This window comes from Ambystoma mexicanum, chromosome 2p (assembly GCF_040938575.1).
Source record: "Ambystoma mexicanum isolate Mex_15411 chromosome 2p, UKY_AmexF1_1, whole genome shotgun sequence".
Taxonomy (NCBI): Eukaryota; Metazoa; Chordata; class Amphibia; order Caudata; family Ambystomatidae; genus Ambystoma; species Ambystoma mexicanum.
In genome coordinates, this window is record NC_090923.1 from 1,055,220,195 (window position 1) to 1,055,247,483 (window position 27,289).

The 27,289-nt window shown below is 46.1% G+C and overlaps 1 protein-coding gene across 1 annotated transcript in view; it reads right to left on the reverse strand.

The window, feature by feature from the left end:
• Positions 1–284: 284 nt before the first annotated feature.
• Positions 285–27,289, reverse strand: part of LOC138567099 (solute carrier family 22 member 20-like) — a 198,138-nt gene continuing 171,133 nt past the window's right edge. The window contains exons 8-11 of the mRNA XM_069644970.1: positions 26,845–27,059; positions 19,915–20,023; positions 11,802–12,005; positions 285–922 (exon numbers count right to left, since the gene is read on the reverse strand). Coding sequence (XP_069501071.1) covers positions 817–922; positions 11,802–12,005; positions 19,915–20,023; positions 26,845–27,059 — 634 coding nt within the window. The 3' untranslated portion in view covers positions 285–816. The remainder of the gene's footprint in view (positions 923–11,801; positions 12,006–19,914; positions 20,024–26,844; positions 27,060–27,289) is intronic.

A 27,289-nucleotide genomic window follows, 5' to 3' on the forward strand; every position in this document is an offset into this window, starting at 1 on the left:
CTCCCAGAATCCACCTGCTCATTCGCAGGTGCTAATGTGAGACGCAGTCCATTGGAATCCATTACACCCGCCAGCAAATCTCATCCTCAAATCAAATGCTCTCCTGAGATGCAAGTGGAAGGCAAAGCCCTGCTATGCCTCAGGTCAGCGGCAACATGAAATGGCGCATTACAGGACATCATGAACTGCTTTTACGTGTTCCTTTGACTTGCCACTTCCATTACTAAAGACCCTCATTAAGTAACAATACACAAAACATCACTAGTGCAAGAAGAACACATGTATCCGAATGTTTCTGAAGATTTTTAATTGTCAGGAAAGATCTTCATATACCAAAGGCTTCCGGTAAATAATACAAATCAATGCCCTGTCGCTGGGACTTGATTCTTGGTTCCTGTGCATCTTGTCGGCAATCTGAGCATGTGGGTTTAAGAAGACTAATGCCATTTCCAGACAGGAGAGCGTAGGCACCGAGGCTGCTGCGCCATCTCGTGGCCAGTGAGAGTATAGCAGTAATGAGATTCCCAAGTGCACCGACACCTGGCCTGACTGAGTGTTTCACTTGCAATAGGAGGTGAACGACGAGCAGCAGCGGGTGATGGCTGAGGGCCATGCCCCATGATGCCCACTTCCTTCTGGGATTCGAGTAGTGTACAAGCAAAGAAAATGAAAGTGCTTGAGGTTGGTTTCCAACAAGGGGGATTCAACAGAGCTCGTAGGGAATACTGGGCGTGGCCTCTGAAACTTTGTCCTGCTGTGTGTTTCATGAGATTGTGTCAATAAGTGACAGCGTGGATGCTAATGTTCTCCATTGCTTTATATCCTGTCCAGAACGCATCCGGGTGAAGTGCTGTGCTCTTTCTGTGTCAGTGCCATCTGCTCGCCGGCCATGGTTTTGTCTGGGAGGTGCTTCTCTCTCATCCTATGTGGAGATAATGAAATAGATCAGTGATTGTTGGTTTTCACCCTGAGCAAAGTGACAAATAGTAATGATTGAGTTAACTCCCTGATCCCCCAACTCCCAGAACATGATCTTTTGAGCTTTAATCGCCTTCACTCCAATACAAGTATCCCAACACGTTCCTCAGTAACTTCGTTGTGACTCGGCTTTCTCCAGATTTAAGTCAAGGGCAAATAATGTATTTTTTTAATCCGACCCCATGGGTGTAATTTTGCAATTTGGAGAACAAAATGAAAAAGCGTAAACGTGCCTTTTTTGCGCCATCTCATTTGTGTGCCTTTCTAAGGGCAGAACAGTGAAGTGTACATCTCTGCTTTCCTTTGCTCCTCCATCTTGGAAAAGCACTTGGTTTTAAATGTGCATGAGGTTTTCTTGCAGGTATAAAACCTAAGGATTCCTGTGGAACATGCCTTGCATTTTCCGCAGATGCTAACTTTTTAATGGGGGTGTAATGTAAGTGGAAGACGTAAATGCCTTGCGTAAGGCTTTTACCCCCTCCATTTACGCCCTGCCCCATTTTCCTTGATTTGCATGCCGGAGGGGAGGAACATACCTTTCCGCTGCTCCCTTCCTCTCCACCATACAAATACTACAGCATTTGCGCCAGCATGGATTTTCGTGTCGGTGCAAATGCCTTGGATCCCTATGCAGTCAGCCTATTTTTGCACTGGGTCTCGATAAATACCCTTGCTATTTTCGCCAGCTGAATACGTTAACTTATGATCTTTGCCTTTCTGATAGTGACCCCGATTTTCCTCGAGCTTGATAGACCCATCTAAAATTCCCTTATTTTGATATCAACATCAAATGTCCTTTTTTATTTTGCAAATGTGCCTAAACTCTCTAAGCGGGTGCATAATTTAAACCAAATCCCTCAGAACCGGCTATCTTGACACTTGTCACTGTCCACTGCTGCTCACTTGGTTGGCAACCAAGCCCCTTTTAACTCTTGAATGATGTTTTTTCCCGAAGTCACTCTTGACTTGTTATGCAACAGCCCTGCCTATGTTGGTGCTTGTAAATAAATAATTAAGATGGGACGCACAAAACAACTGGTAGAATGCAAAGTGTTGTTGGCTAAAAAGCCAGGTCCGGCATAGATGGGGGTCACTTGGCAGCTGGCCATGCTAGCGGGTGTGAAAACCTTCCACAGGATACAGAGTTAAGAATGCACAGTAGAGTTTAGGCGCCTAGGACGCCTGTAAAAGGGGGCTTAGCATGGACGTATTGCACTTTCACCCTCTTGCTGCATTTAAATTGGTTCTTGGAGGCACACCTCTCACTGTCTCGGGGCTCCTCTGTCAAACCTCTTAGGTTTGAGAGTGAGGGCACTCACCACCAGCATCATTGATGCCAGGTGGCCTCCACATAACATGTAACACCTTCATTCAGTCATGTTATTTCAGCTAACAGCCAATGGCATGCTGGGATAGTGGAATATACAGCAAGGCAACACTGGGGGTGAACCTCTGAAAAGTTGCTGTTTTTGGGGGGTGATATGCATCTTCAATGCATGGTGGAAAATGAGGTGGTGGGACCCAAGCAGCCATATCGTTGGCCTCCATCATCCCACTCTGACAACATCACTATAGTCTAGAGGCTACCTGGCACAAGGAGTAAACCTCAATGCAGCACAAAGAGTGTCAATAGCTTAATGGAGTTGTAAATCATAGACGTTACTGTTGCCCCACTAGATGGTACTTATTTTATCAAGCATACGTTTGAAAGGCAGACACGACCACACACAAAGGACCCAGGGGAGTATGCTTCACTTCTTCCACACAACAGTGATCAGCATGCAATTACCTGATGAAAACTAAAGCCTGCTAATGTTGGTAATGAGCCCCTACTCACTTTTCTCAAGCTATGTTATTCACACTATTGCCTCTTAAAAAATTAGTGAAAAAGAGACCTATCACCCAAATCATGCTTTGTAAATCCTCGTATTTTTAGTGCATGCCATTTTGCATTAGTATTCAAACTACATGTGCAGAACTCCAAGTACCAACATGCAATATGACGTGAACTTAAAGCTAGTCTGGATGATTATTTCCCACCTGACATTGAACATTTTGAGTTCACTAGAGAATGTGCTCAGGTTGTACTTCTTTCAAGAGTTGCACACATCATTTAAGAGGGGGTGTGAGGTCATTACTTTGTAGTAATTTTTTTTTAAAGATTTTTTAAAAAAAACTTTTCTTTTTATTGGCAGAGGTTCACAATAGGCACACATGTTGAAGCGCAAGATATACATAGCAAGTATACTATAGAGCAATACATTAGTCACAATGCAGCAATCACAACAATGCAAGTATAACATCTTATGGGAAGAGCGGGGCATAGCAACTCACGATGTGGAAGTGGTTTCTGATGGGGCCGGGGACGAGCCAGACATCGGCGTCTTTTCCCCTTGATTGTTGAGGTAGGTATTAAATTCAACCTAGATGTTCTTGGGGCGAGAGTGAGCAGGGAGCATGGTAAGGTATTCTTCCTCACAATTTCGAGACCAATCCATTTCTGAGAAACCGGCGGGGAGGAGCTTTTCCAACTCTGAAGTATACATTTCTTAGTTACCATACAACTTATGTTGAGGAATTTAGCCATGCGTCTAGTATCATCTGTTTTCCACATCCAAAACAGGATCCCCAAGGGGCCAGGGTCAATTACAGTGTCAGCAATCACAGTAAGTGTTTCTAAGATACTTTCCCAAAACTCCCCCAGCTTATTGCAGGTCCAGGACATATGCAAATGATCCACTTCCTACGCATTGCAGCGGGCTCAGGCGTGTACAGTGATATGGATGAACCTAGAGGTCCTATGTGGGGTATAGTACAGTCTATTCAAGTGTTTATACTGCATGGCGCGGTAGCAGAAGTTAAGGGAAACCTTTTGAGTATTGAGGTACATTTTCTCCCACACTTGGTCGGAGATTTCCAGGCCCAGTTCCGCCGCCATTCACCGCATGCCCTGAGAGTCTGAACCTGGACAGTGTCCTGTAGTATCTTATATAATGAGGAGACGACGTCACGGGCGCTGCCCGAATTGGCAATATATGCGATCACTGGAGTATCAGGGGGCTCATTGGGAAAGGGGAGCCATTTAGTACGGAATGCAGCCCGGAGCCTATAATATTGGAGGGTCTCCAGAGCGGACCAAGTGTGTCCTGGTTTCCATGTCTGGGGGTCAATGAACCTGCCATCGGGGTAGAAGTCAGACAATGCCTGGTATCCTAGAGCCCCCCAATGTCGAGCTAGAGCGGTATCATGTGTCGGTTCCAAACCGGGGAAGGCCCACACAGGGAGCTATTTATAGTATGGAGGAGACTCGGCTGTTGGGTGCAGCAAATGGGTCCAGGCACGAAGGGTCGCACCAATCGTATCAATGGGGTAGTCAGGTGTATAGCGCTGGTGTAGTATGAGGGACATTATGTTGATACCGGCAGCTGCCAGTCTCTCCAACTTAACATGTGGGTGGGCTGGGGAGCCGGGGTACCAGTGAGAGGCGTGTTGGGCCTGGGCCGCAGTCCAATAAAGTGTTAGATCGGGAGCCGTGAAGCCCCCTTGTTTGTAGGGGAGTACCATATCCGCCCATTTCTTGCGCACCGCGCCGGAGTGCCATAGGAACTGTGTACATAGTGTGTGTAGTTTAGTGAAATATTCCCTCCCGGGCCATATGGGTATGTTACTGAAAGTGTAAAGTAGCTTGGGAAGTAGGACCATTTTGATGAGGGAGAGTCGACTGGCCATAGACAACGGGAGAGATCGCCACCTCGATATTTTCGTCTTGACTGTTTATGCTACCGTCAGGTAATTATCGGCAAGCAGGGTGGGCTTGGTTAGGGATATCTGGACTCCCAAATATCTGATTCCGTCAGGGGACCAGTGAAGAGGGTAGTCAGTGGTAGATTGTTGGGTAGTACTAGTGAGCAGGACCACCTCAGACTTTGAGTAGTTAATTGTAAACCCTGAGTGGGTACCAATGCGGGTGAAGTCTCTTAATATGGGGTTGAGATGGGTGGTGGGGTCCCTAATGTATAGTAATACATCATCCGCATACAGGGATATCATTTTTGGGGTGTATTTCAGTCTTATTCCCCTGTGGGCATGGCGTGCATGGATGTGATCCGCCATTGGCTCTATTACTAGAGCGAAGAGGATCGGGGAGAAGGGACAACCCTGTCGGGTAACCCTAACAAGTGTGAACAGGTTAGATGTCAATGAGTTGGCCCACACTCGCGCCACGGGGGAGGTGTATAATAGTTTAATGTATCCAATCATGTTCGGGCCAACGCCCATTGTCTCCAGCACCAACCACATGTACCTCCACGAGACCATGTCGAATGCCTTCTGAGCGTCGAGCGTGACCGTCACGGCTTGCGCATCTTGGTCAATACGGGACATGACATTAAACAGCCTCCTGATATTATGGGAGGTGGACCTCCCGGGGACGAAACCTGCTTGGTCCTCATGAACCAAGTATGTCAGGATCGGGAGGAAGCGGTTCGCTATGACTTTGGCAAAAAAATTTGTATCAAGGTTCATGAGAGCAAGTCGTCTGTATGACCCACATTCGTCGTCAGGCTTACCAGGCTTAAGCAATACCATAATGACAGCTTTGCGTAAGGAGGGGGGAGGGCGGACATGCGGAGTGACTCGTCCCGGACCTCAAGCAACCTGGGAGCCAATATAGCAATGTGTTCTTGATAGAATTCTGTGGTGAGCCCATCAGGGCCTGGCGCTTTACCCTTAGGCAAGTCTGAGATAGCTGTAACTATCTCATCCAGGGTGATTGGGGATTCGAGTTGGTCCCTGGTAGAGGGGGAGATACATGTGGTGGGTATTTGGTCAAGCAGCTCACGCATGTGTTGTTCAATGTGTTCAGCGGGTTGAGAGTATAGGGACCTGTAAAAGTCAGTGAATCTGTCTAAAATCTGTTGTTCCGCCCACTATGTATTACCCTGCTTGTCCTTGATAGAGGTGATCTGGGCCCGGCCAGATTCCCTTCTCACCAGGGTCGCTAATGTTTTCCCAGGTCTATCACCCACACCATATTTCCGTGCGGCCTGTGGGCGGCTAAAATATTGGACTTCATTGGTAGCGAGTGCGTTGTATGTCTGGAGTTCTTCGCTAGTTTGGGCGAGTTTGGCGGGGTCAGCAGCAGTAGAGCATTGCAGCTCCAACTGTCTCAATTTGGCCTCAGACCGACCGAGGGCAGCTCTTATCGCTTTCAGCACTCCCGCTTCCCTGGAAATGGACATCCCCCCGATATATGCTTTGAAAGCGTCCCACCTGACCCCAGCAGACGTGGCCTGGAGGGAGTTGTGCTCAAAGAAGGACTCAATATCAGTCAGTATATCAGCCTTGAACACAACATCCTTGAGGGGCCTCAGATTTAAAGCGCCAGGTGCTGAAAGTCAGGACAGATGTTTCCAGTTCCACCGATAAGGTGATTGGGGCGTGGTCAGACAATGTGCAGGGCAAGATCTGGGCCCCCCACACCCTGCCCATAATTTCACTCGACACAAGGAACAGGTCTATTCTGGAGGAGCTATCGTGGACTGACGAATAATAAGTGTATTCACGGCGTTGAGGGTGTAGTGTCCTCCAGGCATCACAAATGTTGAGGGTTGTGATGTGGCCATGTAGCCTGCGTGCAGCATCAGACAGAGATCCGGCAGCAGTCCGAGTCCTGTCCAGAACAGTATCCAAAATGAGGTTCATGCCCCCCCCATATAACCTGAATACCCACATAGCCCAGCAGTATGGTCGCTACAGTATCAAAAAACTCTGTGGAGTCTACATTGGGGCAGTAGGAGTTCACATGCAGATACTCCCTGTTGACCAACGTGCAGTGTAGTATGATATAGCGCCCATCGGGATCTATGTAGCTCTTGTGTAATACAAATTTAATAGATTTGTGGACCATCGTGAGTACGCCCCTGGCCTGGGTGGAATAGGAAGTGAAGTACCTAGCAGGGCCCCAGGATGGAGCCATGATCCTCGGCATGCGACCATTGGAGTGTGTTTCCTGCAGGAGCAATTTTTTGCAGCCGTATCTATTAGCATAGGCCAGGATTTTGCAAGCCTTGGTGTGATTACTCAATCCCCAGACGTTCCAGGACATTATGACAGTGGGCATTTCAGCAATTAAAGGCTAATCCATAGCACCTGCCGCGATCTACAGATATAATTTGCAAGGTCACCACTTAAGTGCCTATCACACCATGTCTCAGCGCGAACACCATAGTCTCCTGGGCCAACATGATGTTCCCAATCCCGTAGACATTCCAGAACACTGTTTAGACAGCATAGCATTACCTCAATGGACATCCCAGATCCAGTGATTGTGTAAACTCCTGTAGTTAGAGCTGAAAGTGCACTTGTGTCTCTTCAATGCGTGTGCTGTGAAACCTCGTGAGCCTTTTTTGAATGACACCCCGTTTCCTCCCACCTCCCTCACCACCAAACCCCAATTAGCAGTGTGAACATCACACACCCGTACCTGCACACAGTTGAGCCATCCCCAACTTGGCCCAACCTGCATGGAAGCCCAACTGGGGCTCACCCGCAACAGAGGCATATCTAAGAACAGTGCAATCGCAGTGGGGTGCGTCATTGCCGTGCACTAGCACGCTTGGAACACATAAGGTTCCATTACAAAACAAACAGTGTTAGCAGTTGTCCAATGCTTGCCCCTCCATCTTTAAGTGGGGAGTAGGGGCCATCCTGTGAAACATTGAGGCAGTGCAGTTTAATCACTGACAAACCAACAGACATAATCAGGTTAAGCTATCCAGTTTTACAGTAGCTCAATAACCTGTACCCCTAGGGACTAAATGACGTGTAAACAGCAAAAGCGGTGTGACAGGGTAAATTACATGACTGAGCTTAGTTATACGCCAATACCGATGACCAGTATGATTCTTGACTAACGTATGAGTAGAAGACTTAGAGGACACAGGCCAAGGTTAGAGCTCAATCAATGTCCATAAGGTCGTCAGCGGGAGCATGTAAGGGAACATGTGCTTCTCTGAATTTCACTGCTTCCGACGGCACCGTGAAAAAGTACAGTTTGTTGTTGAATGTGAACTTCAGGCACGCAGGGAATAATATGGCATAGGGAATGTTCCTCTCTAAGCAATTTTTTAACTCCAAGGAATTGGCGGGGCTACTGTTGCACCCCAGTCAAAAAGTCTGGAAATATTCTGATCACTTGTGACTCCAGTCTGAGCTCTCCCTTCTCTCGTGCAAGTCGGAGAATCTTGTCACAGTCTTTAAAACTTAGGATTTTGACAATAATAGGTCTCGGGAAATCCCCCGGTTTGGGGTGCGGAGACAGCACTCTGTGAGCTCTATCAACAGTAAAGAAAGGGGACAGCTTGGGGTTGCCCTGCAGCTCCTTTAGGAGATTCTCAGTTGCCAGTTCGAGCTGGGCCTTCAGCGCATTCTCCGGAACCCAAACAATGCATATATTGTTTCTCCGTGATCTGGCTTCGAGATCATCACATTTGGCTTTAACTGACTTCATATCACGGACCAGAGTGGTCACCGTGTCCTGCATTGTAGTTATGTTGTCCTCATTAGCACCTATCCTGGTTTAAGATTCCGTGATTCTCGATCCCTGTTGATCCAGTTTGGTTCTGAGTGAGGCAACATTCGCATTAATGTTATCCAACATTTCATGGAAGGCTGCGAAATTCCTGGCCATTGACTCCATCATAACCATTAGATTTGTGGCCAGAGCCTCCGCGGGGACCGTCTTGTCCACCTGATCACCTGATGTTTGGGCTGCATCCGGCCTCGGGGTTGCCTTCGCGATTGTGTCCATGGCTCCCGTCCTGTTAGAATTCCTGGACCTGTTGGACATCGTGCAAGATGGCGGCTGAGTTCTCAGCCCTCAGAGTAGGGTATTTTATGGGTATTATGCAACAAAAAGTCGTATGGCGCAGAGAATTAGGGGCCAGACAGATCCTACCAGTCACTCAGTTGGGCGAGGGAACCCCTTATTAGGGGTCTTGGACACGTCTCGAAGGGCAAGTCCCGCCAGCAATCCCCCAGTGGGGGCTCCACGTTATTGAGAGCAGCTCTCCTGCCGCTCTCACCAGTAGGGGTCCACAGTTCTATCAGGCGAGAGCAGCCGGTGCCTCCAGCCAGAGATTGAAAGACGCAGTGCAGGGAGACCAGGATAGACCAGGATAGAAGACAGCATAGATGATTCACATTGGAAGCGCAGTGCCACTGCAGATATGGTGACCAGGGTAGGGAAGATTCCTAGGCTCGGGGTCCTGGAGCCATGGAAACGTGAGGATCAGCCCTCGCAAGGATATGGGGCAGCAGCAGCGAGGTCGGGGGACAGTGGAGGAAAGCACTGCGCATCAATCCCACCAGCTCCTCACCTGCAGCGTAGTACGCTATTCAAGAAGCGGATGATCAGAAGCCTTCAAAGAGCCCGCTGGGATCCAACGCAGGGCAAAGGGAGAGAGTGCGGCCAAGCACCCCCAAGGGACTCCGGAGGGATGGTGCGCCCAGTCCCGCCACCGCAAGTCTCCGCCCTCCGGGGCCAGGAACTGCACCGCTCGGGCAGCAGCACGGCGGCAGGCACACAAGGTTGCAGGAGATATTCCGCCCCCCGGGCTCGGCGAGGAGGAGAGCAAGGTGCTGCGTAGCAGGGCGGCCCCAGCGGCCGCGCAATACGTGGGCCCCGTCCAAGCGAAGGCTGCTGGCAGTTCTCAGGGACAGGCTCCGCCTCAGTGCAGGGACACGTCTCGCCCGGGGCACCCACAGGCTCACAGCCACTCCGTACACCAGTCCGCCCGAGCCAGGATCACAGCGGGCGAGCCCGGATAAACAGGCAAGCTCAGCAGGCAGCCGGCATAAGCCTCATAGGCACAGGGATATCGGCAGCAGAGGGCGTCGCTCGGTCACGCCGCACGCCTCCACAGCTACCGAGGCCCGGTCCCAGGCCCAGCGCGACTGCGTATAGCGGCCGCAGGGCACCAATTCAAAATAAATTTCGCGTGCAGGCAGCCCCAGATTTCAGCAAGGCAGGGGACGGGTGTGAAGGCAGGATAATGTGGATGACCGCAGATGTCCACGGATAAGAAGCGGCAGTGCTTGGAGCCACAAAGCTAAGCAGCCATTTTGTCAGCTGCTCAACAGTCTCCCCTAATTTATATTAATATTTTGACCGGGCAGCACCTCCTGTTATTATATATAATGTGCATACCATTTGAAGATTTGCAAAAAATGGTATACTAACAGGCTGATTGATGGATTATTTGCGCTGAAAAAAACGGGATTTGTGTTCCATTCTGCCCACAAATCCCCATTTGTTAAACAGGGTTTGCGTGCAGAATGGCGCACAAATCCCGTTTTTTTCGGCGCAAATAATCCATGAATCAGGGACTTAATTTTTTTCTCACAAAACAGCAGACATGGACAAGTCAACTATATAAACATTTTAAAAAGATGCTTATCTAGCGATTCAGTTTACTTAGGCCTAAGATTAAAATTGCAGAAAATTGGGGGCTTTGAAATGCTCATGAATAGCGGTAGTGTGGGTGACCAAAACATCAATAATAGACAAAAGCAGAGACCTGACAAGGAACAGCTCAATGCCACTCTCTTGGCAGTGTCGGCTTCTGGTGCCTTAAAACGACTGTGTGAAAGTAAGGCCATTGCCAGGTGCTTCTTGACGTATCAGCCCTCTTGATGACACTCACAGAATCACCAACTACTACAATAGGTCGTGGTTACCTTCAATGTGTAACTTTAGGGGCGAAAGCTATTTCTCTCACCCTACTCATTATGCTGCTGTGCAGTTTTTTAGTATGGGCCTAAAAGTCCAGCATACAAAGTAATGATGCCTAAAAATCCAGCACTCATTGAAGGTGTCACACAACCGAGGATTAGTTGGCACCTACGTTCTGCCACTGGGATGTTAGGGCATTCTCAACCATTTGCACCTGGGGAAGGGCAATTGGTCAATCAGATGGCTGGAACAGCAGGCAAGAATATACATTATCCACCCACTGTTCCAGCCACCGGAGGCCCTTCCCCGGGTGGTGCCATTTTTAAAATCAAAATGTATGTGAGGAGGCAACCGGGAGCCTCTCACTGTTGCATCCCCACCTCCCTCACCCCACAAAACCAACGAACCCCTTTTGCCACCCCTCTCCTCCTCCCAAGTTACCAGCGGGACCGGAGCTGAGCTGAGCTCACCTTCCAATCTCAGCCGCTGCCACAGAAATGGAAAAGGGACTTAGTCCCCTTTCTCTCTGGTGGCGGCTATCAATTTTTCAAGCAGCAATTCTCCTGAGGGAAGAAAAAAATATATTGCACCAGGATCAACCCCGGTGTGCAAATGGCTTTTACCCCCACAGCGGGGGTGCGGGGATGGCCGGGAATGACCCACAGCCCTCGCCTAGGACCTCGCTTTTCTCGTGCCTACCATGGCTGAGGTTGCGGGCGGTTAGCAGCCATGTCCGCCCCCTGCTAGGGGGGTGAAACCCATATTCTAACCATGGAATACAGTTGCCAACACAACGACTGTACAGACATTGAGTTTGAGCTACAGTACCCCCTGCGTTTACTTAGCTGGCCTGAACATCAGTGTGGGAGACTTCAGTCATCTTTTCAAGTATCAAATATAGATTTGCGTGCTATATAAGAACCATTCAGCATAATAAGAGTGCCTATTCCACTGTCTACCCTGAACAGCGAAACCCTTCCTGGTTGCTGATTTTGTCATTGGTCTGCCGATGGACAAGAATGATACACCTTGTTTGCTCCCACTTCCAACAGTCACTGTCTACAAGAATCTTTATGGATTGGTCACTTACCTGTTCTCCACATCTACAATGGTGTCAGGCAGCTGACAGTTGAGTGTCTCCATCAGGAATAAGGCACCGCTGCCCGCTAGGACTGCAGCCAATCCGTAGATCAATGGGGGCAGGAAAGCAACATATTCACCAATCATGAGGACCAAAGGGGCCACCATTGAGCCCGCGCGTGCATTCATGGAGACAAATCCCATGCCGGTCTGCCTGTGGTGGAGTAGATACAAGAACATGGCATTAACAGGTGAGAAACTGCGAGTGACAAGAATTAACATGCCTGCTCTGCTGTGTTCAATATTTTTTCCAAATCTTTGTGTTGGAAAACATTGGCATCTCTGCGTGTGACCTTCGCTTGTCCCAATTGGGTTTTTCTAATTCTGGCTCTCCCGCTCCTTGCCCATATTTGGTATAGTGTAAAGCTGGTAGAGTATATAGCTGATTGAAAAGCAGGTAACAGGAGTATACGCCAAGTAGTTCTCCTGTAGTGGAGAGGAGTGTGTCCGCAGTTATAGTGACTGTTTTAGGGCCTCACTAACCTCTATTGCACAGTCTTGACCGCATTGAGTGGGAGACCATAGGCTGAAGTTGGCCAGGCCCCACTGTGATTCACACAATGTTTTCTACTTGTGGATCGACCGGCAATCCTTTCTGCTGCACAGCAGCAGCCTGGTAGGTTGACTCAGGAAATAGGCAGGGCTAGGTGGAGATGGGTATGGGTATGTTTCTTCTTGTTCATTAGGAGTCCAAGTTTAAGTTGCTTCGTTTATTTTGGTCTTTGAGGGCTACACTCTTCAGCTCACCTAATGTTAAGTGGGGTTAATGATCCCAGCAAAAACAGAAACAAATATGCCTTGTGTGGAATATATGCCAGGCTCAACTTTGTTTTATAAATGACAACTAAATCAATGCATTCTATTCTATTTGATTGTGTTTATTAAATGAAGTCACAGACTTCGAGTGTGTCGTACCTAAGCGCGCCCATATAGGTTTCCCTCTATTTTGGTCATTTGGAAAAACCTTTTGCATATCCTTGGCTTCCACAGTGCCTGCAGTGTAATCACGAGATCCTTCCTCTGTCTAGAAAACTATACAATACAACCATTGAGGATGTTGCAAATGGTGTATAGGCGCCACAAGCAAAATGGCGAAGCCATAAATTGTGATCCGCACTCTTTTTTTCCCACAGATGTGGAAAACCTGCAAGCCATTGGATTCAAAGGGAAAATCACAGGTCTCATTGAATCCTGTGGGTGGAGGGATTCCATTGGTCAGGTGTGGGAGCTGCTGTGTCCCCTGGACATGTATGTCATGTCAAGTAAGAATCACAGGGGCTGGGGGAGCTGTGTAAAGGTTATTGTTTGCAGACTATTACATTAAGCAGGCATAGTAAAAAGACTTCCATTTACCATGGTGATTGGAAGTATTTTTTACAATGTCTATGTTTAATGTAATAGTATGCAAAGTCTGACTAGCAGACATTTTGACCATTCAAAGGGATTTACCAGTCTGGCAAACAAATACAGGTGTATGTCTTGAGGATTTAATAAGATCTTAAGTGAAATGCGACTGAAAGTGAATTCAAGCAAACAATGAGAAACATGTACTCATTCCAGAGAACTAGACCTTATAATCAATGCACCCACCTGGTATTATCACAGAGACTCAACTTTTAATCATAAATGCTTGCTGTCGGAATGGAGAATTGAAACTCGGCTCACTGAAGCAGTAGTTTACATACATGCAGCCTAAGCACATGCGTAGGTAGCCTTGTTTACCTTTCTTTAAGTGTCAATCGAAAAAGTCTTCAAATGACTACGGATAAGATATTATGTGCCCTCATTTTATAATGAATACACATCTGCAATGTTATCTCTTGAAGGCGGCATGGGTGACCTTCACCATATCAAAAACCACAGTAAATTGGCAGAACGTGCCTAATTAAAGTTCATATAGCTAGTAAATCCCTTTGAATGATGAAACACGCATGCAAAGTAGGATATTAACACTTTTGCATTAAGTATAGACATAGCAAAAATACTTCAGTTCACTGCACTGAACAGAAGTCTTGCTTCTATGTCTTGGGATTCCCACTAGATTAGACGCCTGCTTTTTGGACTGCTTTGCATTGTTCTGCAGAGGGAAACGTTTTCTGCCTGATTCATGGAATTATTTGCGTGAAAAATGCAGATTTGCGCGCCTTTCTCCCTGAAAATCCCCATACTTCAAACAGGGATTTTCAGGCAGAAAGGTGCGCAAATCTGCGTTTTTTATGCAAATAATTCCATGAATCAAGTTGGTAGTTATTGTTTTCAGTTAATCATCTAATTGTTCTACCAATGAGTATTCACCCTAAAGACTCCTCCATTGCTGTGGCTAAGCACTGGGTAGATGGTGATATCACCATCTGAGAACAGGCTCTAATTTGACAAACGTTACTTAAAGTCCATATAACTAGTAAATACCTTTGAATGCTGACAAGCGTGTGCAAAGTAGGGTCTGCACACTATTCCATCGAGCACAGACATAATAAAAAGGCATCAGTTCACCAGGATAAACGGAAGCCTTTCTAGTATGCCTTGGAATTCCAACCAGAGTAGACACCTGCCTTTCCGACTATAGCCAAAGGTGTACTGAAATGCATACACTCTGGGGAGGGTACCATTGTGTTTTTGTTGTTAACCATCCAATTGTTCTACTGATTCTATTTAATCTAAAGATTCCACCTTCCCCGTGACTAAACTGTGACATATAGCAGAGCGGTCAGATAGCACAGCAAGTTGGACGCTCGCCCCTGATATCTGTGCGAGGTCAACTCAGCCTTTCATCCTTCCGTGGTTGATACATTGAGTACCACTCTGTGGGATAAAAATGACAGCTGTTATTTCAGCTCTCTGAGACCCATGGGTGTGTAGCACTATATAAGAAATAGATGGTTACATGTCTATATAACAAAGCATTTTATGAAGTATGCAATTATATCAAATACTTTATACCAAAACATTTTATGAAGAATGCACTTTTTTGGGGGGGTCCCCCTCAAAACCCTGTTTCCCACCCCTAAAAACTCACCCTAACCGTTTCCCCACAAGATTTAACCCCTTATCCCACCCATAAGTGCATGTTTCATTATAAAATAAATTCGATATATGTTAATTCTTTATAACATTTTCGATATAAATACTGCATACCAAATAGATATTAGTATAACTCTAGGTAGACTGTTCGCTAAGAGAAGACATATCCCTGCTTTGGAAGGTGGTCATGGGCACAGCTCACCTAACTCCTAGGGTCGGGAGGGGCCACATGACTGGAGGTCATAGGGATTTGGTGATTGGACCTAATTCCCCGAGATGGGCTGAAGTAACCCCAAAACTGTGAATGTTGCTGGCAGTGAACATGTGAAAGGTCTGGCTAATATACATCCTGGGAGACAAGATCAATCAGCAGACCACTGAACGAATGAACACGGTCACCTCCAAGTACAGCCTCTCTGTGAACCCCAGATTCATATCCCTGATCTGAAGGGAAGGGCGAAACATTAAGCAGTCTGGTGCTGAGGGACCCACCTGGTCTCCCAGAGACTTCGATGCTGGCAACTATTGAATTCCCAACATGCATGTAACTATTAATTAATCACGTACTAACTAGTGCATACATACATGCAAATAAATTGACACTTACATTTGTTGCTTATACATACATCAGTTTGTGGATAACTGCATTCAGTCATACACGCATTCATCCCTTCATTGTGCATCTATTCAAGCATGCGTACATTATTTCATTTCTGCATGTGCACATGCATTACATTCATTGATTCATGTGCTCTGCCATAAACTAATGGGGGCATTTATTCTTGCCTTCATAGCTGCATCCATCCGTGAATCAACTCACTCACCCATGCCTTCATTAATACTTTGGTGCCTTCCAAATACTTCATGCATAAACCATTCATTCATTCATGCTTTCTCCTAGGCTCAATGTAAATTCAATTTTTTCATATGGGCAAATGCTGGCAAATTAAGCCAAAGGAATCTTGGGGCAACACCATCACATGTATATTCTTAGAGCGACAAATGCTGGCATCTTGGGGCAAAGTCATCACAGTTATTTCTTTAAAGGGGCAAATGCTGGCATTTAGGGGTAACGACATATCAGGCGTTTCCTGACTTTACAGGGACAGATGTTGGCTTTTTGTATCAAAGTAATTACATATGTGTCATTAAAGGGACAAATGCTGGCATTTTGGGACAATGCCATAACACTTGTGCATTATTTATGATGGAAATGGTTTGATGCACGCTAGTAACATTGATGCTTTGAGTTTGGCAAATTTCCTAAGTACCCTGCTATAATATATGTTTTTGGGGCATCTTGCTAGAATGATGTTCACCTTGTACACACTGGGGAGGCAGAAAGTAAACTCCTTGGGTTTTATGGCCTTGGCAGCCCTTCTACTATGTTTTTAATTATTATAATTTTATCAAGGTATTTATTGAACGCAGCCTTACCTTAGAGATACAACAGTGCTCTTTACAGTCACAGGGGGAAAACACGGTGAGGGAAGTACAGAAACATGGGAGTGGGGAACTAACAACAGGGGAGGGTGACGACAAGCAATTTGTCAGCAAGAAATCTACAAGCAATCAGGGGATTAAAGGTGGGATCTGATCACCCAGCCTCAGGTAGAATGGGGAGTGGAGGGTGAGTGGACGTAGGTCTTAGGGAGAAGCCATTCCTTGAGGAGAGTCTCGAGCACCCTCCTAAAATGTATGTCAATGGGGAGGACGTTCCAGAATCGTGTGGCATAGACAGAGAGGGCCTGTCTTCTGGGACTTTCCTTTTTTGCACCGGCAGAGTTGAAGTCTGCACATATCCTTACTGCTGGTGGATCATTGCCTCCAGATATGCTGAATTTCTCAGCGAGTTAGCTTGGGGACTTCTGGCTGACAGCCTTGTAGATGATGCAGCTAGATTTGAAGATGATACAGGCTTGCATCAGGAGCAGTGCAGTTTGATGAGGTTCAGGTGATGTGGTTGAATTTACTGAGTCCTTTGATGAGTCGTAGTGCAAGCATAGTCACCAGAGGGCCTTCCAAAAGGGCGAGGTGGGAGAAGAGCAAGGCCTGGACACCAGATCTGAAGTTGTTTTCTAGGATGAAAGGCTTGAATTTCCACACGGGAGAAAGTTGGTTCCATGCCGTTTGTGTCTTCCTTGCTATGTGTGGTTTGAAGGAGAGGTGTCTGTCGATGTCTAACTCAAGGGACTTGGTACAGGTGGCCAGCTGTGGTGTGAAGCCCTCTAAGTGCATAGCAGAGAGCCAGGTCTGGATGTCAGGGTATTCAGTGTTGTTGGTCTGCAGTAGACATTAGTATTGAAAGGGTTGAGCCTCAGGTAAACACTGGATATCTACGATTGGATCAATTAGAGGCAGGCCTTGAGCCTGTGGATGTCTTTGATGGAGGATATCATGAGGTAGAGCTCTGTGTCATCTGCATATTGATGGGTGTTGTGTGGAGCAAGGAGGGCTCCAAGCAGTTGCATGTAAAGATTGAAGATCACAGGGGAGAGAATGGATCCATTCGGGACACCACAGGTGATGGTTAGAATTGGAGATCTGGAGGAATCCATTTGTACAACTGGTGGCGATTAGCAAGTATAATGTGAACCTGCTGAGGACATTCTCACTGATCCCTATGTAGCGATGTATATTGTCAGTGACTGTCGGGTAGTCTACTGTGTCGAATGCTGTGTCGAATGCTGCTGCGAGGTCAAGGAGAACCAAGATACAAGGATTGCAATCATCAAGGATTTTAAAGGCGTCATCGATCACTTTGATGGTAGCCCTGTCTGTGCTGCATCTGGTCTTAAGCCAGATTGTTAGGGCTGAAGGAGGTTGTTGGCTGGAGGAGTGCCTACTGCTTTTGCAAGGAGTTTACCTAGGGAAAGGAAGATGAATGCTGAGGCCATGCTTGCTGAGGTCGAAAGTGTTCAGTGTTGCTTTTTTGACAAGCAGGAGGGTTTATTGGGTCTTGAGGGTTGAGGGGAATGTTTCCTGAGTTAGGGAGATGTTGATGATTGTCAGGAAAGGGAGCAGTGCTTCAGTCAGAAGGGTCTTGTGTACAGAGGCAGGGAGGATGTCTTTTACATATGATTTGGCCTTGAGGGATGCAATGGTGGCAGTGAGGTCTTCCGTAGTGAGTGTCTTTAATGTTGTACAGGTAGTTGTGGTTTTGCAAGATGGGATGTGTATTGTGCTGTCAGTTGTATCCTTGGTGTATTGTATGTATTGGAGGATCATGCTGATGTTGTTGATGAAGAAAGAGTTGATGGCTGTGGAGTTTTCAGTGGGGTGCAGTATGGGTGGGTCAGGCACATAGGTGATGCAGTGCTTGATGTTTTGAAGGTGTCTCTGTTTCATTGGTGGCCTTGGCTATGGTGCTGTGGTAGTAGCTGGCCTTGGCAATGGTGTTCAGTCGTCTGCCTGTAGCACAGAATTCCCTGAGTAGGTTGAGGTCGGATGGGATGTTGGATTTTTGCCAAGTCTTTTGTTGTTTTCTGATTGTTTGTTTGTTGAAGTTGAGTGCTTAAGTGTATCATGGTGCCAAATGTTTAGGCTTGAGGGTGTGTTGTTTCACTGGGGCATGGCTGTTAATGATGCTTATGACAGTGGTGCTGAGTTCTCAGAGAAGCGAGTCACAGTCCTGGTTCAAAAAATTAGATCAGCCTGTCTGAAGTGGAATTTGGTGAGGTCTTCCATGAGGGCTTGTTTGATGGGCTTCTGATGGGTTTGCTTCACTGCTCTGGTGTGACTGATATCAACAGGGATTACCAGATGGTCTGATCAGTCGAGTTGGATTGGAAAGCTGTGATGGAGGGGGCAGGGCAGTGATGATGAGTTTGAGGATATTACCTGTCCTGTCACTTGGGTCTTTGTAAGCACTGGAGATCTTCCTTCATTGACTTGGTTACTAGGGATAGTAAAGTCGCAGAGGAATTTATTGTTGACATGAGTGAGAGACATGGTCGTGACCAAGTCAGTGAAGTCTTTGATGAAGGGAGGGGTTGGGCTTCGGTGATCAGTATATGAGGTGAAATGTGACTGTGTCTGTTGGAGAAAGCAGGAAGTGTCAGGAAAGGTTTTCAAAAGAGTACATGGCGGCGATGTTTTGGTAGATGCATGGTCATGATGAATTGCAAATGATGGCAAGGCCTCTTCCCATCTTGTTTGGATGGTTTCATTGTAGAACTCTGAAGCTATTGGGGATGAGGACATCTAGCAAGTGGGTGGAGGTGGATGTCATCTAGGTCTCCTTTGTGAAGGTGGCATCCAAATATGCGTGGCGATGATGTCGGTGATCTCTGATGCATGGTTGGTGTTGGTTGCTGAGTGGACATTGGCGAGCATGAGTTTTTGTGTAGTGGTGGATGAATGAGTGCTGACGGGGTCTATGGTGACGTGGGTGAGATTGCTGCAATTCAGTGTCCATGATGTTGTTGGTGAGTGGAGTTGTTGGCGATGATTGGTGATTGTAGGGTTGGGCTGTTAGGAGAGAGGGATGAAAAACATATTAGAGAGAGCTTTACGGATGGTAGAAGAGCAAGGATGCTAATGCTGGGTCCTCCCCTTCCGAGCAGGTCCAACCAGAAACTGCCCTTTTCTTCTTCTACTCTTCACTTTGAATGGAAGTGGCAGGGTTAAGCAGGTGGGTGTAGCTTAGCCCACGTGATCTAGATCCACTTGTGCCTGCTCAACAGCATCAAAGGAAAAGAGGCTCCCTGGAAGGCGCCAAAACTGGTGGTGGAGGGAGCAACTGAGTGGCAGGGCCTGGTAATGTGACAAGCAGCCTCCTCAATAATATTAGCTGGAGAAACCCTGAAAGAGAAGCATGGGCACATGTTATTAATTTTAGTGGGTCTGATGCTGAACAACCCACAAGTCTGATTTCTCCTGATGACTGGGAAGGACTGAACTCAGTCTGGAGAATTGCTGGCAGGCCAATGCCTCTCAAATAGATACAGGGATGGGGCACGTTCAGTTGCTGGTTAACACCACTATGGTGGTGATGTGCACAGTATAAAAGACTAATATTATAACATAATACTCATCCATACCGGATCTCGGTTGGGTAGAGTTCCCCAGAGTAGAGGTAGGCACACGTGAAGGCTGCAGCTAAGCTTCCTTTACCCAAGACCGACAGCACAGTACGTGCAATTTTCATCCCTATGGAAAAAACACAGTAGAAATGTAGTTCAGTGTAAAAACAGAGGTGTGACAGATTCAGCTTGCAGCATCTGTAATTGGATACTCAGATGAACATTATAGTTCTCTGGGCTTCTCATCGCTATAAGAGAGTCACCAGGCTATGCTCCACGTAAACACAAAACCACATGTAATGCTGGTGTTTTTGACCCGGAGTGCTGTTGCAAATCCTTGCCCACTCAGCCAGGGAGGGACAACTAAAACCACGCTCCACCCCCAGTCCAGCTGCAAAGGAAACGGTTAGTTAAGCAACCAGGACTATGAGCTAACCCTCAGTGCAACCCTTTCTTGTTAGTTATTTGCTCTAAATTCTATGGAGACTCATGTCTGCTGTTCTTATCTATAGTTAGGTCCCTCTGAGTACAGCACACCTTGCATTTACCTTCTCTGCACATGTTGGCCTGTGCCGCTCGGGGGTACCCACCACCTCTCCATCCCATGCCTGATGTGCACTTTAGGGGTGGGTACACTTATCCTGCATACGCCATCTAGATATACAAATTAATTTCCTCTTTGACAGTGCCTTTATGGATGCTGGAATGGCGTGAAAGGGAGAAGGCCCAACCCCACGTTGCAGATCTTGCACACCTCCCGGGCCCTGCGTTCTTTGCCAGGACTGCTTGCTATTACGCAGTGCTACAAGGCGGGAGGAGGCACTGGGCAGCAGCATTACTGCTTCACTCCAGTGACTCTATGCTTACCCCACCAAGGAACTGACTCCATTGGGTGGGAAGTTTGGAATCCTCTTTGGCGCCAGCCATTTTTGGCCCTGGTGTAGGCTGCTGTTCCTGCAGGCTATCTCTGTCCTCCCCAGGCCGCACCTTTGACACTGCTTGAGGCTTTGAGCCAAGCCAATATTCTAACACCCTGTCCAGGATCTGCCCCTCCTAAGCAGGGCAAGGACAGATCTACCTCAGGGCCCCGCAATTCATCGGTCCCTCACTTCTCCCCAGGGCACTCCAGAAAAGGGGTCTGGGTTATCCATTTTGGCAGCCAGCCTCTTTGGCCCCGGTGAAGGCTGCTGTTCCTACAGGCTGCCTCTGTCCTGCTCAGGCTACACCTGTGACGCGGCCTGGGGCCTTGAGCCACGCCAACGTTCTAGCATCCTGCCCAGGCTTTGGCCCTCCTAAGCGGGACAAGGGCGGGACAAGGGCATATCTCCCTCAGACCCCGCAATTCATCAGTGCCTCATTTCTCCCCAGGTCACCTCAGTATTGGAAGGGTAGCACACAGGTGTTTGAATGGAGCCTGAAACTATTACAAAGAGCGTACACTGCTCAATACAATATATGATTAATTTGCATTGCGCACAATATCTTACTGAAAAAAACAAGGCAATGAGTTAATCGCCCAATGCCACTTTCAATCGCATTAATGGGTATCTTATATTTACAGGACATGAGACATCTAACCCATGACATATGAAACTGAAAAACTTTGGTAAACAGACTCCTTATGTTTCACCTGAAAACCGTTTTTAGGTTATACTAATGACATTATCTTTTTGATTGCAATTACCAACTAACGTTCTAGTACACGGTTTATTTTCTCCTTCTCCCAACAATCCTCCCCAACACCAACCCCATTTTTTCTGTCCTTATGTTATGGTTGATCCATGGTTATTATGAATTGTTTTTTGTAATCTCATGACTTGCAATACATGCTTTATGTTTTACTGTTATGTTATGGATACATAATATGTGCTCATGTACATTGAATGAACTATGCAAACTGAAAAACTTTGGAATATGCCCTGTTTTGAAAAAGGCTGGAATCAGCCGAAACACATGTCAGTTTAAGGGCACCAGAAAATAAAACGAAACTATGCCAACCAATTAAGTTTGTGTTAACCACTATTTGGCGCAGTCTTGAGAAGTCATTATACTACAGTAATGTTTATCTATATAGTACCTATACACAGGCAAGTGTTTTAAAGCGCTCAAGGAGGGTGGGAACATGGGGTAAAAACAACAGTCGCTCAGAGCCCTTGAATTTCTGAGACGATAACGGTCTGCACAGTCTAATTAAGTGAATATGATACATTTAACCGTTTAGATTCAGCAAATAGGCCTGACAGCGATTCTGCGTTTTTTTTCGAGTGCACATTAAGGGGTGAGGACAAGGGAGAACAGACAGAATGATCTTCAGGCAGGGCTGTGTACAGATCGTGCAAGTGCGAACAGGGCAATGGAGGGGCAGGGGAACCAAGGGCACCCATTCGGTAGAGACTGGTGAAGTGTGGAGAGAGAAGCTCTCAAGGATTTATTACAAGTGCAGTGAGGGGGTGGGGTACAGGGTCCTGAGGCAAGTGCAGAAGGACTGGCAGGAGTATGATAGTTGTTTCACCCATGGATAGCAAAGCTGATACTAAACATTGAATTTGGTAACATTGTATCACTCCCTGGAACGCTAGACTATTGGCGGGCTCCTTCTCCTCATGCTGTATCATTAATGTCTACCATACTGGCACTATTCTGGTTCACGGTCCTCAGGCCAACCCCCTTCTCTTTGACTGGATACTGCCACCCCTCATTAACTTTCTTCCTTCTCTTGCCTCTCCCCCTTGTCCCTCCTCTACTCCCCCAAATGAAGTACCATGCCCCTGTACTCCTCCTCAGAAAACATTCAAAGGCAGAGACCGCCTTCACCTGGCGATTCTTAACGCCCATTCAGCCACTCTGAACACTCTGCTGCCATCTGCTTCCTTCTTGAAGACACAAAATGATCATCCAACAGGAGGATGCCGAAAAAAAGCTATATGCAATGAAAAACAGAAACACAAGACAGCTGTGGTCCCTACTAACCTGCCAATCTTTGATAAGAGACCCATTGATCACCGATGTAACAGAGGAGAGCTGGATTGGACACATCACAAATCTGTACAAAGCAAGACCTTTGCAAGTTGACGCTCCCCCGGCACAAAATAATCGAAAGTGGAAATTCGACTGGGAGACAAGTGACATCCAGAATGCAATACAGAAGTTAAACTCCCCAAGGGCACCGGGTCTTGACGGCCTTTCAAATGAGATGATTAAAACAAATCCTTAGATCTGGGGAAAGATATCTGGCAGCATCTTTGAATTAATCCAGAAGACGAATAAGATTCCCACAACATGGCAATAAGCAATCATGATCCCAATTTACAAACAGGGGCCCACTAAGGATCCACGAAATTACCGCCCCATCGCTTTACTGGACCCCCTTGGGAAGATATTTGCAAAAGTGCTCCTTGGCAACTTAAATAACTGGGCAGTCAAAGAAAAATGATATGCAGTAAAACAAACTGGATTTGTAAAACACATCGAAACGAATATCAATCTCTTCAATCTTTTAAAGCAGGAAGCTATTAAATCCAGAACACCAACTTTTGCTGTGTTTGTAGACTTGAAATTAGCGTTCGACATGGTGAACTGGAACCCTCTAAGGAAAAAGCTAAGTTCATCGGGGTGTCCCGTCGCAATACTCGAGCCAATCAAGCTGCTGTATTCGAGCACGTCGATCTAGATCAGAATGTCCAAGGAAGGATCACTATCCGATCCGATAAAAACCTGGAATGGACTTAAACAGGGCTGCCCATTGGCAGCTATCATGTTCAACCTGTTGACAGCTGATTATGAGGAACATATATCCATCCCAATGATAGACCCGCCTAAACTGAACATCACTCCCATATCGAGAATGATGTATGCCAATGCAATTGTTCTGTTAGATAAAATACCAAGAGGACTACAGATTGCCCTGAATAAATCAGAAGAATACATGACTAATAATCAAATGGAAATAAATGTGGAAAAAGCAAAAGTCATGTCACTCTCACGAGAAAGCCAATCACTACTTCCTTCTTTCTTGGCAACCAAAAATGACACCAAGTGAAAACGTTCAAAAATCTGGGAGTCTGGCTCAATCAATCTCCCGTCGATAAAGAATGGACCCAGCGTCTAAAAATAAAAGCGCTATCACTAGCCCGACAAGCCCGAATGTTACATCAGCAATTTGGGAACTTCTCTCTGATACCACTGATAAGCTTCTACAGACAAAAAGGGGTAGCCATATTAGTATACGGCGGTGAGACCATGATCAATATGGACGATGTGACATGGCAACAACTTGAGGGCATTTTTTGGAGGAAAGCACTAGCCTTACCACCAACATTCCCGATGCCCCGTATTCAGTTTGAACTGGCTCTCCAATCACTGTCCCCAATTGTTGCATGGAAACAACGTGACCTCGACCGCAAAATAGTTACTGAACAAAATGTACCAGCACTCGACATCTTCCGGTACAAATCCAGCGGAAACACCGAACAACAATTGGCTATATGGAAAAAAGTTGTAGATATCAAAAGAGAAGCAGCTGAAATATCAATGGACACACTAATGAATCGGCTGCAAAAAGCAAAAAAGAAAATTGCAGACAACGATTGGATCATAACAAATGACCTAAAAGCTCAATATCAACATGATCTTCCATGCTGATTCGACAAGAGACCCCTGAACAAGCTACCAACATACTTGAAGTTATTTCCATCACATGGCATACGTGAAATCTTCATGAGAATACGGCTAAACATCATGCCGACGTGTGAAATCCTGGCATCGAGGAAAATGATATCGTACAAACACAACCACTGCCGCTTTTGTAATGACAAAGATGCAATAGAATCATTGAAACAAATCATTATGATATGCCCGGCACTGATGGAAAAAAGAAACCAATACAGAGAAATGTTCTTTAAAAACCAGAATCAGCTCTGCCCTGAAGACAGATGGGCCCAAATCCTCTTTGGAAATGAAAATAAAATGATATACACGATTGTGAAATTTTGGAATAACATCATGGACACTTCTGAAATTTGAAATAAAAGGAAGCAAAGAGACACCCATTAGTGTCCTTCTTGTGTGGAGATAGACACCCCCTTCTAACAAAAATATGGACGTAGCTTGATTGCAAATGCAGTTTGAAATGTAATAATGATATGAAAGATGAAAGGTTTGTCCATCAAACCATATCATTTAAATTAAAAAAATAAAGGAATACCACTATCAAGATCAGGTATGTCTCACTAATAAGCCTAACTATGGTCAGGCAATTGAAAGAGAGGACTCCTACCTGCATCTCATTCACAAACTACAGGTGCATACATTCTGGGAAACCAAAAGAGCAGGGAGAGAAAGGCAAGACACTGCATGGAAGCAGTTGGATGCAGAGCTGCCATGTAACAAGGGTCAGAATAGCAGAGGCTGCAAGAGCAGGTGATTCGAACTGAGGTGGTGCGAGAACAGGATTTCTCTGGCGCAACTGCACGGCAAGGGAAGGCAGCATGCTGAAGGGCCGGCCTTCTAAAAAAGAAGCGGAGTGTTTGTTCTCCCGTGGCACTGTGAGAGCACGGGAGTGTCTCAGGGGCAGAGGAAGGATCCCTGGAGACAACCTAATCAATTCAAATCCAGCACAGTATGCGGAAACCCTGTGGAGAAAGCCAGCGAGTTTCAGAAGTCAGGAAACCTGGTGTGAAATTGACCGCGAGTGCTGTGAGCTATTCTTCAATAATTGTCAACATATACATTGTTGCGGGGTGGTCGCCTGGGTCTGAATGGAACAGAACACGTTCTCGAAAGTCTCAGTTTGAACTGTTCATTGAAATTAATCATTATATAAACTAAAGGGACTGTGCACTTTGAAAACGGAGAAGGAGCAGTTCTGCATGGTTCCGATCTGGGAAACAAACATTTCATTAAAACTAACAATTATATACAGCGTTAAAGAGACTGTACACTTTGAAGAAGGTGAAGGAGCAGTTCTGCACGTTCCGATCTGAGAAACAAACATTTTAATGGTGAGAATCTTCATTGCTCAACTTTTTAAAATACTTCTTTAAACTTCAAATTGAATAAAAACAAAGCAGACAGCTTTTATTTAAACCGCAACAAAGCAGATGGCATTTTTCCAAATACAAAGGTGGGGAAGGGATCCTCGGTGCTCACATTGTGATCTATTCTAAACTTTGGGAAGGGAACCCCAGTGCTTACATTGTGAGCTATCCTGAACTTGGTGAAGGGAGTGCTTACAGTGCAAACCCCTGGTGCTTTTGTTGGGAGCAGCTTTAAACTTGTGGAAGAGAACGCCGGGTGATGGTTTAAACTATTTCCTTTTCCATGGAATTTTCAAAAGGGGAATTTTGAGACTTTGTTATGCAACTTTTTTCCACTTGGGGAACAGGGTTGAACAGAAGCTGTGAGCTGGAAGAAGCTCAGAACATTGGGGGTTTAACACTGTTTTCTTTTGGTTGCTAATATCCCTAATCTTTGCATAGAATTAGTTGTGAGGGCAAGTATAGGTTTTGGACACAGATGACTCAGAGGTTCCTTAGTTGTCTTTAGGTAGGAAAAGTCCACCTTAGTATAGGGCAAGTTAGTCCCTTTTCTATACTGACATTTAAATTAAAAAAAGTATTAATTTTAAGATTTGAATCTGTTGTCTGTGTCCTTTTTTATGATGCCTTCACAGTAGCTAAATACCAAGATGGCATGGAAAATGTCATGGCCTTCCCAGTGCAATAATCTAAAGAACATACACGGTGGCAGACATTTTAGAATGCAAAACCCACCTGCATAGTCAGCTAGCAGATCCAAAATGGCAGCTACCGTGAACACAAGCAATGTGCTGACCAGAGGCCCGTAGAACAGGCACACAGACAGGCCACAACAGTTACAGCATGCCGCAATATTGACCTCAGCGCATAACACTCTAATGCACCAGTGAAAGCATATGCTCCTTTACCTTACCTTGAGGGACAAATACGTTAACAAGGATCATCAGCCCCGCCAAGATGAGTGCAGACGATTCCGTAATCCGGCGACCAATTAGGCTCATAGTGGCAGCGCCCACTAGTTTGGCAGGGATGTCAATGGCACCAAAACATGCCTGAATGAGGTAGATGTTGAAGCCAAACTTCTGCAGGTCCAGGCCTAGACCATAGTAAGCAAAGCTCATGGCGAACCTGTAGTAGGAAGAAAAGATCACTATTATAAATAGTACCTCAAGCTATCTCTTAAAATATTTTCCAGGCCCTTTAAATGTGCAAGTGCATGACGCAACAATGTATGATAGTAATTGTTAATGATTAGAGAATACATCAACTACCTGATCAGAATTTCTTTTTTGTACTATTGACTCTAAACATATTTATTTTACCACTCTGGTTGTATTTCATGGCACAGGGATGATTGA